General features: G+C 39.4%; 1 protein-coding gene across 4 annotated transcripts in view; it reads right to left on the bottom strand.

Annotated features, from left to right (window-relative positions):
* Window positions 1-16,427, bottom strand: part of LOC117875136 (cytochrome b5 reductase 4) — a 77,803-nt gene that overhangs the window by 7,993 nt on the left and 53,383 nt on the right. For all 4 annotated transcript variants that reach the window (XM_034766108.1, XM_034766110.1, XM_034766106.1 and 1 more), the window contains 4 exons: window positions 14,631-14,771; window positions 8,255-8,407; window positions 7,457-7,607; window positions 3,269-3,355 (listed from right to left, as the gene is read on the bottom strand). In XM_034766108.1, coding sequence (XP_034621999.1) covers window positions 3,269-3,355; window positions 7,457-7,607; window positions 8,255-8,407; window positions 14,631-14,771 — 532 coding nt within the window. The remainder of the gene's footprint in view (window positions 1-3,268; window positions 3,356-7,456; window positions 7,608-8,254; window positions 8,408-14,630; window positions 14,772-16,427) is intronic.

Raw genomic sequence — 16,427 nt, forward strand, 5'->3', positions numbered from 1 at the left:
GCTGTAGTCCACGAAAGCTTATGCTCTAATAAATTTGTTAGTCTCTAAGGTGCCACAAGTACTCCTGTTCTTCTTTTTGCGGATACAGACTAACACGGCTGTTACTCTGAAACCTATCCATTTAGAGACTGCTGTGACAATCTGCATATGGCACACAACAGGTGAAGTGAAGAACAAAACAATTCAGTTCTGTCCAGACCAAAGCCTAGACATTGCCTGACATTTAATGTATAGAGACACTGCTCCTCCAGAGATGAATGTAACTTACTTAAGAACTCAGGTAAATATAAAGCCTGATTCAAAATGAAACTGAGAAACCACTTTAGACAAAAATTTGGGGTGTAGCCATAAAGTCACTTTGTCCTTAGAGAACTGTGTGCAAGCAGGCTCTGCCATTAGAGCCTGCAACTCAGACTCTCGTTCTGGATGTTATCGCTACCAAGAATGCAGTCTTCTGACACAAAAGTGGAAAGGGACAAGATGCCAGGGGCTCAAATGAAGGTCCTATTAAAGCCACCAGGACCATGTCAAGGTCCCACAGAGGAACCGGCTTTTGGACCGGATGATGGAGATGAAGAAGAAGCCCTTTTAAGAATCTTGCTGCCTGGTATTGGAGAAGACTGATCTTCCCTGCATGGGAGGATGAAACACCGATATCCTTACCAGATGCACCCTTAATGAGCTAAGTGCAAATCCCGACGACTGAAGGTGCAGCAAGTACTCCAAAATGTCCTGAATAGAAGCCAGCGTCAGTTGAACTCCAGCGGCCAGGGACCACACTAAAAACCGCTTCCATTTAATTCTATTCTGGTAGAGGGCTTTCTATTGTTGAGTAGGATGTGTTGGAACAGCCACCAAACACCATTCTTTTGCCTCATTCAGCCATGAATCAGTCACATCATGAGATGTAGGGAGCTGAGCATGGGATCCAAAGTGCGGCCATGACTCTGAGTGAGTAGGTCAGAGTGGAGAGGAAATGATATGGGAGGCTGAACTGACAGTGCAAGAAGGCTGGAGAACCAGCACTGCTCGGCCACACTGGAGCAAAGAGAACGAGCTTGGACCAATCTGTCTTCAGCTTGTGGATGTCCTGTAGAATGATTGGGATTGTGTGAAAGGCATACAGGAGAGCCAACTGCCAGCTTAGATGGGATGTGTCAGACAGGAGGCCCAGACTGAGGCCCCCCTCAAGAGCAGAACAGATGACATTTCCTGTTGTCCCTTGTAGCAAACAGATCAATTGTCTGAATACCCAGAACTGCAAAGATGACCTGAAGGACACTTGTCTTCAGAGACCATTTGTGACTTGGGAAAAATTCCTGCTGAGATGGTCCATGAGATGATTCTGGACCCCAGGGTAAGTGATCAGCTATCGGAGTGATATTCTCCTTGATGCACAACTGCCACAACATGATTGCCTCCTGGCAGAACATGCTGACGTGTGCTCCCCCTTGCTTCTTCACATAATACACTGTGGTGATATTTTCAGAGTATTTGAACCATTGAGCCCCTAATACAGTCCGGAAAAGCATGAAATGCATTGTAGATGGCCCAATATGCAGTGAGGACTCCTACTCTGACCTCAGACCCTGAGCTTCAAGTGACCCAGCCTATCAGGGAGGCATCACTGACAACTGAGCTATTGGCAGTATAATGACAAACCGGTAATGACAGAAGTCCCCTTTTCTGGGAAAACCCAGGATCAGGGTGACATGGAAATATAATGAAATGAAAATACTAGACAACTAAAAATGATTAAAGTTTGTGTATGCGTATTGTATGGGTTACATAAGACAAATGCTTAACGCTGATTGGAGAAAAGTTAAGGAATAGGTAATGTGGACATGTATGAGAATGTAAGCAAAGGAGGGCCCAAGCTGGAGGAATACCAGGCCAGAAAGTGAAGGAACTGGCCTGAAGAACCAGACCAGGGATCAGAGGCGGTGATGGCCATCCTGATGTACAGGAGAACTTTCCAGTGCTCCAGAATCCCAGCCGAATCTATTTTATATGTTTATCATCTGGCATAAATGTATGTTCAGACACTGTGACAATAATTCTGTCTGAAATTTTATAAATAAAGGTGAAAATTGATTAAGCCTAAATTGGGTATACTCATAGTTTCCCACCTTACATTACCAAGATGCAGATTCACTTTTCAAGTTCTAGAAACATCACCAGAACATCTCATTTAAAATGGAGTAGTGTACAGACATTATTATAAAAGCCATTCTTGAAACATGGTTCATGGAACAGCAGTGTTTTGTGGACAACTTACTAGTGATTCATGCCTACCTGGTGGAACGCATGGTGCTATCTACTGATTTTCAACTGCTCAAAAGCCCAAATTCAGCTAAGTATTTGAGCATATGCTTAAGTCTATCCCTACTGAGAAAGGCACATATTTAAACAGCTCATTTTATAACAGCTAAATTAAGAGGAAAATTTACCAGCGCAAGCTTAAAAACTCATCCCCTCTACCCTTACTGTGGTGGTGGTAAACTGATGGTGTCCACCATATTACTTACCCATTTAAAAAAGAGTTACTTTCTCCAGATAAGTGGTAAATGTGGTAGAATTTATGATTGCTTTATAATTCAAAATACTTCTGCAAAGATCATTTCCCTAGCCTGTTACTTTTACCATGTCAACACCTCCTTCTTGCATTCTTCCACTGGCTTCCTTTTCTTAATTGCATCAAACACACACTACTTGTATTCACTTTCCAGGCATATCCCCACCCTATGATCTCTCACACACTATCAAGATGTCAGCTTCCACCTCCACTTGGTCCATCATGCCAGTCTCCATCACCCACTTGTTACATTTTCAAACAAGCACCTTTGCGCTTTCTCCCATGCTGTCCCTAATGCTTGGGAGGAGCTCCCCATAAACATCTGCAAAAACTAGCATATCATCCTCCAAAGTCTTCCATGAAATTCTCCCTTTCCATAATGCCTACAAAAAAACCTTCGCAATGGTTAAACTGGTGAACAGAGAATGGTTAAATGGTTAAATGGTGAACAGAGACCATTGTCTATCATACTGGCCAGTACTGTCTCATTGTTTCCTTGTACTCCTCTGTCTGTTAATATCCATCGATTGTCTCATCTTATTAGATTGTAAGCTTTTGAGGGACCATCTTTGTTTTGTTTTTGTACACTACCTAGCATCATGGAGTCCTGGACTCTGACTAGAGCACCTAGGTGCTACAATAATATAAATAATAAATAATTTATAAATGAAATTCTATCAAACTATTTAATACCTTTTATCTTTCAGGGCTAACTGCTCCAGCTGGTTTCTCCAAAGTATATCATCTTCTGTTTTGTTGAAGAACATCAACTTCACTGTCCTTAAAAAAAAACAAAAAACAGAACACACACACACACAACTTCAAGATCAAGCTTTTAACTATGCAGGAATGTGTAGCAATAATTAAATAGAAAGAAAATACTGCACATCTCCAGAACACATTTAATTATGCAGCTATTTAAGACCTATATTCTCTTAAGGACAAGAATGATGAATTTTTTAGGAATTTCACAGACTTCAGTAACAGGACTATATATCTACCTAAAAGTTGTTCTTTAGTGTCTCAATAGTATCTAAGTGTTATTGTGCTATGCTATTTTAATAAATGTTACGTAAGTAAAACCCCTGCACACCTCTAAATAATTTGAACATTATACACTCCATGTTGTACAGATAAACTTTGAGCTTCAAAATGGTGATGATGGATTCTGGTTTCATCATTTGCCATTAGCTTTATAAATTTTAGTATATTACCTGGTCTTAAGGTAATCTGGTTTTGAAGATATTTAGGTGAAAACTGGTGCTGATGAGACACTAACCCAATAGTCCAACAATGACTTCTCACTGGAACACAGTACCAATGCATTATGCCCTTAATTTTAAATTGCAGTTTATATAACATCCGTTATCCCAAATGACTCCAGAACAATTTACAAACTACAGATATATATATATAGAGTGGTCAGATATTATTGTGATGGGCATTATAGAAATAGCAGAGACACAAGAGTCACTTTATCTACCATGAAATGCAGCTATACTTCTGGGTGACTTGCTGCAACAAGATGACGACAGTAATCAAGGCCCCCCATGTCCTTGTGGTAGATTAGACCTATATAATGCTGCACTGCCTCCTCTCACAGCACTCCAATTTAGTTTAATCAATACAGTGTTTTTAAGGTTATTTATTTTTACATGAAATTTTACATGGCCCTCAAATTTTAACATACTACAGATTTTTCTATCGATAAGTAACTGCAACACAGAAGATTTTGAGGAAGCTGGAGGCAATGGAAGCTGAATAAGGGGCAGAGGCTTTTGGCAACCAGGAAAGGGCAAAAGATGGTTTTAGTTTGGGGCATATAAGTATTCAGAAAGCAGCTGAAGTTTCTGACACTGGAGGGATGCACCCCCTCTTTCCCCCCCTTGTGGGCAGGGGCAGAATGACTAAGAGCTTGCCTACATGCAGAATTGCACCCATTTAAATTAAGATGCAATTTTAAGACACTTTAGTTAAAATGGTACAAAAGGCTCTGTCGACACTTCAATCTACCACAGGCTTATTTCAATTTAGCATAAATCAATTAGGAACAGGTTTAAAACTAAAAAAATCTAAAATAAATTACTAGTCCATCATGTAGATAATAAATCTATTAAATCCGCTCGCATTCCATATTTCTTGGCAATTGCATTTTACTGAACAGGTTTAACTAAACTGATGCAAACATACATAGACAAAGTCTATCGGGGGGGGATGGAGATTTGAATTCCTTCTATCTAACAATAACAAGTAATCATATTAGCTTGCAATTAAAGAGTTAATGTAGACATTTAAGTTATACTCCAGATTTAACACTCATTGACATGAGTCAGGCAGTTCACACCTATCTCACTCCTATTGTATCAGGTAGCCTGCAAGCTCAGGCAGACATCAGTATTGATTTACATTAGGTTCACATTTATACACTTATCTTTTAAGGTCTAGAGACTTCATTTCTAAAAAAAAATTAAATGCTTACTCGCTGGAGCAGAATTATGTGGAAGTTAAAAAATAATCTACAATTCAGCGTCAATTTATATGGCCATGAAACAGCATCTTCAGAGTCTTGATCCTAATCCTTTGCACATAGAACTAACACCAGGTAGCACATTAAAAAATACAATGAAGAAAGGAGAAAATGGGTAAATCTGGGCCAAAAGTACTGTTAAGTCTGATTACCCACTCTGGCACTTTGAGTGCAGAAGGTGGGGGTCCGCAAGGATTCTAAAAATTAATACTTGCCACTCCAGGCCTGTATTAAACTCCCAAGGTTACAGCTTCTCTCTGACCTTGGATGGGTAGATGCTGCCACCACCCAAGTGCAAACCCCCACCCCTTTTTGAGAACCCAGGAAGGAGCACTTGAGAATTCCTTCCTGTGGGGTACCCTCAAGCCCTTTCAGTCCCTCCTCCTCCCCCCCCTCTCTCTCACACACACACACAACCAATCCTGTTCTTAAAAATGGTAAATTTTATTAAAAACAAAAAGAAAGAAAATACATCTGGAATTTAGGCTTTTTGCCAGATCTTAAAAAAAAATTACAAAAATTAAGCATCAAGATAGCTCTCTTGAGGTTCAGCTTAAAGATTACAAGCAAAACCAAAACATTTGGGGGGTTAGCACAAAAAATCTGGGGACCAAAAATGGGGCAATTTAACATGGACATTTTTAGAACACAATACAGTGGGAAAATGTGTTACGAATGTAATTTGGTTTTATACCACACATCCAGCTTCACAGTCCACACAATAAAAAATATAAAAATTAAAAGCACCACTCTTGCAACTTTTAGAAAAGAAAGTGGGTTTTCAAGAAATATGAAGGACAGGTAATAAGGAGCCAATTGTGGTCAGAACCATCAAGTTTAAGCAGATTGTTTGAAATACACATGGCCCACCACCAATTTAAATACCAATTTAAAGTCAATCCAACATTTTATAGGCATTCCTTATAAAAGCCAGAAGACAAGCAGAAAATAATCAGGTTTCAGAGTAGCAGCCGTGTTAGTCTGTATCCGCAAAAAGAACAGGAGTACTTGTGGCACCTTAGAGACTAACAAATTTATTTGAGCATAAGCTTTCGTGGGCTACAGCCCACTTCATCAGATGCATAGACTGGAACATAGAGCCATTCCCAGTCTCTGTTCAAACTTAAGTCTCAGAGACTGCTGAACTTGAATTAATATGCAAATTAGATACAATTAACTTAAGTTTGAACAGAGACTGGGAATGGTTGGGTCATTACACTAATTGAATCTATTTCCCCATGTTAAGTATCCTCATACCTTCTATGGGTCATCTTGATTATCACTTCAAAAGTTTTTTTCTCCTGCTGATGATAGCTCATCTCAATTGATTGGCCTCTTACAGTTGGTATGGCTACTTCCACCTTTTCATGTTCTCTGTATGTATAAATATCTTCTTGCTGTATGTTCCAGTCTATGCATCCGATGAAGTGGGCTGTAGCCCACAAAAGCTTATGCTCAAAAAAATTTGTTAGTCTCTAAGGTGCCACAAGTACTCCTGTTCTTTTTAGAAAATAATCAGTCACTCAAACCAGTGAGAAAACATGTTGCTGCATTCTGAACAAGGTGATAGAACCCCTGTTGAGAACACCACAATAAGCGACTCTGGAATCCTTTAGCAAGTTCATAGGATAAATAAGAGAAGAGCCTATGCATGCAAAATAGTTTTCATACTATGTATGAAACATGGTCTTCTATGGAAAGGATAAGGTCAAAAGTAATGCCAGGATTCTTCACTGTCAGTGGACTTGCTGAGCAGTAGTGAATAAGCAGGGAATGCAAAAGAATCATAGCACCTCCATAACCACCTTTACCCTCCAACAAGGCCTTGTTTTCTCAGAATTAAGGATAAGGTATCCCAATACACCTAACTAGCAATACTATCCAAACGTTCTTCCAGGTAACTAAGATGCTGATCTTTCAGATTCCACTGGGCAAGGGAAAGTTATATACCATCTGCTACCAATGAGAAACACCAGCAGTATCCAGGTTTCAGAGTAGCAGCCGTGTTAGTCTGTATCCGCAAAAAGAACAGGAGTACTTGTGGCACCTTAGAGACTAACGAATTTATTAGAGCATAAGCGAGTCCACGAAAGCTTATGCTCTAATAAATTTGTTAGTCTCTAAGGTGCCACAAGTACAGCAGTATCCAGTCACCATCTACGCTTGAGCTCCCAAAGTCCACAGATCAGGGAAAAATTTCCCTGAAACAGACCAGGCTTTACAGTACACCAAGGTACAACACTTCCTAATCCATTTTCTGTTATTCCTATAGAACTGATTTCAGTCATTTACCCTTTACTTCCTCATTAAAAATTAATCTGGTTTGGTGCCTAAGCCATAAGGAGTATACTAACCTCAGACCACAAACATTAGTCAGAACATAGTTCAGTAGTTTAACCATTGGTGTGAAGCCTGTGCCTGCTGCCAATAAAAAGAGATCTTCTAAAGTTTGAACTTGCGACTTCTTGAAGCTACCTTCAGAATTGCTCACGGAAATATAGTCTCCTATATAACAAAAACACAACAGTAAACGTTACTGAAGTGGAAGTCAGAATATTGGTGATCTATTCTATACAAGCTCTTATGCTGCCCTCATCACTGTAGTATCTGAGCATTTTCAAGAACAGCACTGACATGACTAATATCTGTCACACGTGGTTCATTTTCTCTCATTCTGTCACCAAAGAAAAACTGGATGTGCAATGTAATGTTTTGATGGGGTGTTTGGTTTTTTTGGTATAAATACACACAGAGCTATGGTTTAGATTAGTAATGACAAAGTCAAAAGTGTGTCTTGCACTTGGAGCAGTAGGCATTGAGGTTTGTGTTAACATCAATCACACAAAAATAAACCTAAGTTTTTTTTCCAAGTAGCAGAGAAATGGTAAATAATGTACATAGAAAGAAACTTTACAATAAGCTAGCTATAATTATTTAGGGAAAACTCTGGAAGTGTAGACCCCAATGTGATATTTTACAGTATACAGTTCCTAACAAAACTACACAGGATACGGCTAAAGGAATAAGGTTTCAAATATTAAATGTAACAGGGGCACAAAGGAGAAAACACACATATGTAAGTGGGTACCAACTTGAACAGTCTGTGGTGGGAAACATACATATAAAATGATTTAGTGCAAGAAAACACTTACCAATTTGCAGGTGGTCAAGTTCTGGTGTGAAAAGCCCATTGGGATAAATTTTGATCATTAAAATTAGGTGTGTACTATCATGGTGAGATGGTTCTTTGAAATCTGATTTCAAAGAACAAGATACAGGTGTATATGGCTTCACTATCTCAGTACCTATGCAAACATAAGAAAAGCGCAAAATGAAACTTCTAGCACAAAAGAAGACTCATACCAAGTGATTTTAATGCGATCATATTCATTAAGCAGCCTGTCTACTCTTATAATTTCTCAGCAGCTGTTTCAAATTTTTAAGTTTTTTTTTTAATAAAACAGGTTTTAGCATTAAACACAAACAAAAAAAGTAAATGTAGCCAAGCATTATTTCAGATTTATACGAAATTATAAGACAAGTCTCAGCTAATTTACTAACTCCAGCTAGCTCAAGGACTAAGCCTACTACCAGGGTAAAATGTGTTTATGTAGCTGCATCCCCACCCAGAGCCTTTCCACCCTATTTCAAACAATTACTTTATACCGAAAAAAACCTTTATCTTAATACATAGCACCACACACATGCACCCTTCGAGGTGTGTCCCTCTGGATGCTCCACCTCAGATGCACATTTGCCTCTCGTGCCCTTGACTGGAGATTTCTAGCTAGCATTGCCCGTTCAGCCTTCCCACATGCCCTATGCCTCCTCATGGAAGACACCGAGGTTATACATGGGTGTGCGGGCAAACCTCCCTCAGTTCTTCTCTACTGAGTAAGAAAATCCTCTAAGGAACAACCGAAGCAGAGGGAAAGGAGGGCAGTAGTGGAGCACCCGTAGGCACCTACATCTTGAAGAACTACAGTTACGGCGCAAGGCAATGTTTCCTCCTTCTTGTACATCCCTATTAGTACACTGTACACCAGCGTACATGTCAAGGCAGCAGGTTACAGAAGAAGTTCCCGATGTTATGTGGGATGCATTTTATTTTTTTTAAGCAACTCAGTATTGCAAGGAGTGAGTGAAGTAAAGATTTCAGCAATTCTCTACCCATTACTGTACCTAAAATATTCCTATCATCACCTTGCCATTCGTTATGGTCTTGCATAGTTAAGGAAGCATCAAAATTTTGTCTTTTACAGAATCTTTACATCAGTGTCTCACCTTTTTCAGAACCCTTTTTAGTAAATATGCAATGGGGAATTTGAACCAAATTTCAGCCACTAATTAACATGATCTCCAATATATATTTTGTGTTTGTATGTTGATTTCCCCCCCAAAGAGTGCACCTCTGCTGCCTGCTATGCAGTAACATTGTTGACATCAGAACTAATCAGCCCCTCACTCACTCCAGTTCATTTGCATACTTGGGAAGAATCACTATCTGCCCTGGTTGTCATGGCTACCTTTGATGACTGATTTGCCTCAGAAGACTAACATTATTGCAGAGAAGGGGCCCACAAGGAACAGTAATCAAAACAGAGTGGGTTCAGATAAGCTCCTACTGTATTCCTTTGAGTCTGAACTGTAAGTTACACTGCTTCTTTTCAAATGGTAATTCTTACTTTTCTCAAGAAGGGTTACATGAAAACAAGCAACAAAACTACAGCTCCTTTTCATCTATTAGTTATGCTTCTTACAAATTGGAGGTTATGGTTTTGAACATTTACCTTTTTAAAGAATGGGAAATTATAGACATGAGTCCCTATTCAAACTGTTACCCAGTTATAAAGTCTGTCATTTAGAAGCTGCAGTAACAGCAAAGTTGCATTAAAAACGTGCTTTGTTTGCAAACAATTTAATTACTTGCCACATATTGGTCAATATGGCTCTGAGTGGTGAAATACAGAGCTTCAAAGATGACAATGGCAATAAAACACATATTAACGACAACCGCCACGTAGGCCTTCTGATTTTTGGTTTCAACTAACAAACACCAAAACAATACTGTACCCACCATACAAAAAAAGCAATTTTTTTATTCAATAAAAACACTGAAAAAACACCGGGAATGGTTACATGCAATAAAGGTTTGCCTACACAAAGCAGAAGGGGTGTGATTTCTAAAGTGCACATATATCTTGCACATTAATAGGTCCATGTAGCCCCTATTGGTTCACACTAAAGGTTCCTAGGAGCACTTTATTGTAGTGCTATGACCCTGAGAGCACCCACATGCCAGAGGGCAAAGGGCACCCCAGCATGTACAATAAGAGTCAGCTGGGCTGACCAACTCATTGTTGTCATAAACTGCATCTAAAAGATGTCATGTAAGGTATCATATGTGAACTGGTAACAGGCTGGTCATTATCATCACTGCATGGTGTACATAGGGGTGATATATGAAAAGTTATAATGTATTTGGCAGACAAGGCTTACATCACTCCACCCTAGACAAAGAAATGTGGTACCATCTGCTTGAATGTGTCTCCAGCGTAAACGGAGACAAAAAAACAATGAAAGCACATTAACATAAAAGGTAAACAAAGCAATCAAATGATTGACAGCCACTTAACTATCTTGACAGGGGGAGGAGAATGCAAAAATTAACATGGCATCAGGTCCCTGGTGGACACCTGACTTCGAAAACTGGGGCTTTGTCTACACTGGCAAGTGAAAGACAAAACTTTTGTCATTCAGAGGTGTTAAACACACACACACACACACACACACACACACACACACACACACACACACTCTCCCCCCGAAAGACAAAAGTTTTGCCAACGACAAGCGCCGGTGTGAATAGTGCTTTGTTGGCAATAGTTTCCACACAGTGTTTCAAACTGAAGAGTAAAATCCACAGCCAAACTAGCAGGCTGGTGCTGTGTAGTGTCTCTTTAGAAGCACAGGGAACTTGATACAGTTTTGTGAGTGCTACAGTGAGAGGGGCTGAGCACTGCAAAGGAAACAGCATTGGGTAGAGTCGGGATTGTTGGTGTCACGCTGCAAGGATTAACCAGGCTGGCGGTGAGGTCACTGTACTGTAACCAGACTGCTCTGAGCCAAAACTGCACAGCACAGAAGCACCCAAGGTTACAGAGCAGGTGGTGACAACCTCTTCTGGGCTGGGTGAACCCCCAAAGTACCACAACCAGTACAACAAGAAAACTAAGGAATATTACAAAGAGATTACTCTCTTTCCAGTATAAGCTGTAATGAAAGTCCCAAAAAGCCCAGATTTTTGGACATCCCCATGAGACTCAGAAATTGCTATTAATGAATGCATCCGAAGAAGTGGGCTGTAGTCCACGAAAGCTTATGCTCTAATAAATTTGTTAGTCTCTAAGGTGCCACAAGTACTCCTGTTCTTTCTCCAAAATAGAAGCCCTAAAATGAGTAAGTGCTTTATTATTTAAATAGCACACACATAAAAGATTCTCTCAAAATGTAAAGAAATTCACAAAAAGATTTAATTTAACATTACTTAAAGTTCCTCTCTATTAACAAATACATAAAAAAGTAGGAAATGCCAAGTTAAGGATTTAATAAGGAACACAAAGTTGCAAAGTCAAGCACTAAAGTTAGGAAATGCCATTGCGAACATTGCCTTTGCAGCCTTAATTTGGCCCCCTGATGCTTCTACATTATATGATGCAGCCTCCACTTGCACACAGATTGATTACCTATGAAAAGTTTGGTGTACTTTACTTGCCGAGCATCACATGATAACTCTGTGGCAGAGGTAGGGATAAAATCCAAGTCTCCAGAGTGGCATTCAACTTCCCTTTCTCTTCTTGCAGCCCCCTGCCTCATTCAGTACAAGCCTTCCAACTTCTGTAACAAATGCAACTATGTCTCTCAAGAATGTGGATTTTTCACACCCTGAGAGACATATTATGTTGACCTAATTTTCTAGCATAGACCATGCCTGTGTCATAATGCATACACACATGGTGGCCACATTAAGACTGACAACATTCATTCTGGCACTTCCTAACTTAAGAACACTTGACTTTGCAAGATTTTAATCCTTTTTAATCCTTGTAAGAGGCCTTGTAATGGATAGCAGATGAAAGTAATTGTGCTGTTTCCCTTTGCCTGTTACAGAATCCAGATCACCCATATATTAGATCTGCAGAATGTATCCGATTGTCCATCTTTGACATCATGAAGGCTCAGTACAGCCACATAAGTGATGTTAGCTTCACAAACAATGCATGACTCTGCATCTATTTTTTAAAATTTAATTTTGCTATTTACATTTGCCAGACAACCCACTCAATCTAAGAGGTTTGTCCATCTCTTAACACCCTGAAAGATGATCAGAAAGGGTTAAGGTCTTCATCTTCCACATCCTTGTGCTAATCTGAGAATAAGCATCTAGGGCTGGAATGAAAAACTACTTTCTATTGTAACTAGTTGTTTTGTGTTTTCTGGCTACTTTTACCCATCTTTCGCTTCAGTGTTTACAGGTGCAGTTTTCACATGAGGAGCACAGGGCATCAGGTGTTCCAAGAATAGGCTGGCCCTTTTACTTTGGTTGCCTAATTGGCTACAGAGTACCAACGGGCCACTTGGAGCTTTTTGCTTTTTTATCTTCCCTTCCCTCTTTTTAGTAGGGAAAAGGCTGTGACCTCCAGATTCTGCTATTGCAAGCAGACATTGAGAGGGAAAAGGAAAAGACGATACAGGCCCTGAGCCTTCTATTCTTTCAGCTGCTGTTACAGCTACCATTAGTTGCTTTGGTACCTCTCCTTCAGGTCTGATTTTTTAAAGTAGCTGCCCCACAGGTAGAATGAAATAACCCCCAGCTGCTGCTAGTGGCAGAGGAGGCACTTTAAGATAGAGGCTGTCTACCCCCCCAAATATGTACCTTTCATTAGTAGTGAAAGTATACCTTCATGGAGAGAAAGATAGCTGCTGCTGGACAGAGATCATAAGGCCACAAGCAACTGCTGTTTGTGCTCCCTGCTGCTACTCTTCCAATTAAAGGAGTCATTTATTTTCATCCATTACGTAAAATAACTGTATACCTCTTAGTTCAGAAAAGTTACATAAGCACTCAATGCCAAACCCACTCTCTAGAATGGAGATACTTGTAGATTACTTAACTGGAATGCTGGATTTTTGACAATGGGAACAGACAAACAGAACTGAATGATAGCTAAGGAAAGAGTTCATACAAAAGAACAGAGTAACTGACTCCCTTGACTTTTTGCAGTTATTTAACAGGCTGGTTTATTTTAGTAATAAAACTGGATTTGAGTTCTTTGGTCACAGTTCTGGACACCTGCATATGTGTGTTTTCCCTCAGTCATCCAGCAAGGGCACCCCTGCTTCAGGCTTCCAGCTCACCAGCCTTTTTTTTTTTTTTTTTTAGGGTGGAGACCCTTCTGAAGGGGTATTTCCAGGCTGCACAGTTCCCTGCTTCATTGTTGCATCTGAAGAAGTGAGGTTTTTTACCCACAAAAGCTTATGCCCAAATAAATCTGTTAGTCTTTAAGGTGCCACCGGACTCCTTGTTGTTTCTGCTTCATTGGGTTATTCCCAGCAGAGACAGGCAGCTTGCTTTCTCTGTCAACAATTATAAGTTACCTCACAGTTCTTTCTACGCAAGCCTATTTTATTCTTAAGGTAAAAGCACTACAAAGAAAGCATATTTAAAAGAACTTACACAAACGCTAATAAGCTTACCAAAGATCACTCCAACCTTGACATGGACTCTGGCTGGAGCAGTCCTTCCAAACCCCACTCAAGGTTTTTTTTTTGTAGTGAATCACTTCATCAGCTTAGAATAAGCACACTCATAACAAGTTTTGTCCACCCTTTATACCAGGGGGTTATCAAACTGGGGGTCATGACCCCTCAGGGGGGCACGAGGTTACGTGGGGGGTCGTGAGCTGTGAGCCGCCATCCCCATAGCCTGCTTCACCTCCAGCATTTATAATCATGTTATATATTAAAAAATAAAAATTATAAGGGCGGGGGTCACACTCAGAGACTTGCTGTGTGAAAGGGGTCACCAATACAAAAATTTGAGGACAGCTGCTTTATACAGTTCAGGGATCTTTGATCTGGAGTTTCCAGGGGCAGGTAATTAGTTTTCCTCCTCAGGTAGTAGCTTCAAAAGGGTGTATTTGAAGTGAATCATTTGCATTCCCTTTATCCCCAGTTACCCTCCTAGGAAATCCACTTCCTACATATTGATCTAAAAACCCCTTTGAAGTTTTTAATACCTTCCAGAGACTGCATTAGTCACTCTCCTAGAGAAGTTACATACATATAAATCCACAAAAACACATACACAACTGCATTTTTAATACAGTGAACCCCAATAAGGTTTACCTTAATTCAATAAAGTTCATTCAGGATGTTGCAAGAAATTGTCAGTTTGTCACACTGCTAATGATCAAGAAAAAACACTTTTATTAAGTAATGTTAGTGGACAGATTCAGCTATTCTTACCTGCAATAATTTGTTTGAGGTAAATGTGATGCCCAACAGGAACCTGGAGATGAGTACTCTGTGGCAGCATTAAGCAGAAAAGTTTGGTGTCATGGGTGACTTCTGTCTTAGAAATCAGTTTGCACTTTCTGTAGTATAGCCCTAAAAGAGAAGGATTGAGAGGTTTGTTTGTTTGTTTTTAATATGCCAGGTAAAGCAGCAAAATTAGGCTCTGATGTGCAAAAAGGATTCAGAAAACAACTATATTTTTATGGGGTTTCTACATTGTGATAAATCTAATCTTGGCTTTCTAGTCTTCTGCACCTGTTAGTGGAGTCAGCATAAAAGGTTGTACATTTCACCCATACACAACACTAAAAATTGCAGGGTGAATGTAATGGATTTTTATTACACTGTTTTAGAGATTTTATAAAAATTATTTTGGTCTGGGAATTGAATATATCTTCCTATGTTATACTCTTAAGAACAGATCAAGGAGTTTGGGTTATCAGCTGGCATAAAATTGGGAAAGTGCAGAAAGAGGAGAGAAACCAATGGGCAGCAAAACAAAGGTGAAAAGGATAATGTATATGACATTTCTCTTTTAGACTGATCATACTAGCAGAGGAGGTTGCTTTTATTTGGTAAACCACCTTCCCATATATTTAGAACACATATAGATCTGTTTACCTAAGTATTACTAGAAAATCTTGCATTTCTGGCAGTCATCCAATAGCAGTAATGGATTAATGCTGATCTTAACTTTTAAGAGAGACTTATTTGTATTGCAATTTCTCTGTTGTGGGCCTTATTGTTGCTTTGGTCATCCTTGCACTGAGTATTTTGCTGTTAGCAGATTAATCTTTATCGGGGGGAGGGGAGGGAGAACAAAAAAGCTCATGTAAGTGCTGAAGGCTGCTGGCCCTGAGACTGTGTGCCACGCAAGTGCAACCTACTTAGGGCTTGAAGAGCATCCCCTCAATTTCCTTCTCCCAGTAACTGCAGGATCAGGATAAAGCTGGTCAACTGCAGCACTTTATTGCTGCTCAGCTCAAACAAGAAGTTGCTACTAGTTTGTCAAGGAAAATACAGATTCAAAACTTATGTTCAGTTTTCATTTAAAAATAAGTAAATACATGCAAAAATTATATGTAACCTGTAAGCACCGAAAAACTACTCATATAGCTCTTGGTGCCACTAAATCTAAGCACTTTACCATTACAGTATAAGCACTTTTCCTCCTTACAGAGCAGGTAATCCAGACCACTAATGATAAAAGCCTACACTTTTCTGGGTCTCAGGAAACTTCATTGAAAAGTAGTAAAAGCAAGAGCTTTTAAATAGAAAAAGGGTTTTATAGCAAAAGGACATTTTTATTGGAATAAAGTAAAAGCATTTAAAGCAAGTTGTTCCAGCTGAGCTGTATGTGTACATACGTCCCCAAATTGCTTTATATTCAAGGAGCATCAAATGTGTGTAAAAGAGCCAAGAACATCTGACCATATAATTATACCTGCAAACGTACGTGCAGGATACTTTCTGCCCAGTTTGCTCTGCAATTTTCAACTAATTTAGAGTCTCATTTGCTAGTTACATATTACTGTTATTGAAACATATCACCATTTTCTATGGGGTTTTGCAGCATATATTATTGTACTGAGTTACTTTAACACATAGCAATTAATATGGAGATTATCACTATAGAAAACTGCTTAAAAATGTAATATGTTTGAGATAGCACACATCTTTTTCATAAATGTTTTTTCAGGGTTTCTGTCTAATATATCCTATAACAGCTTGCTTTGGATGAGTGAAAAG

Source organism: Trachemys scripta, chromosome 3, assembly GCF_013100865.1.
Source record: "Trachemys scripta elegans isolate TJP31775 chromosome 3, CAS_Tse_1.0, whole genome shotgun sequence".
Classification (NCBI taxonomy): Eukaryota; Metazoa; Chordata; order Testudines; family Emydidae; genus Trachemys; species Trachemys scripta.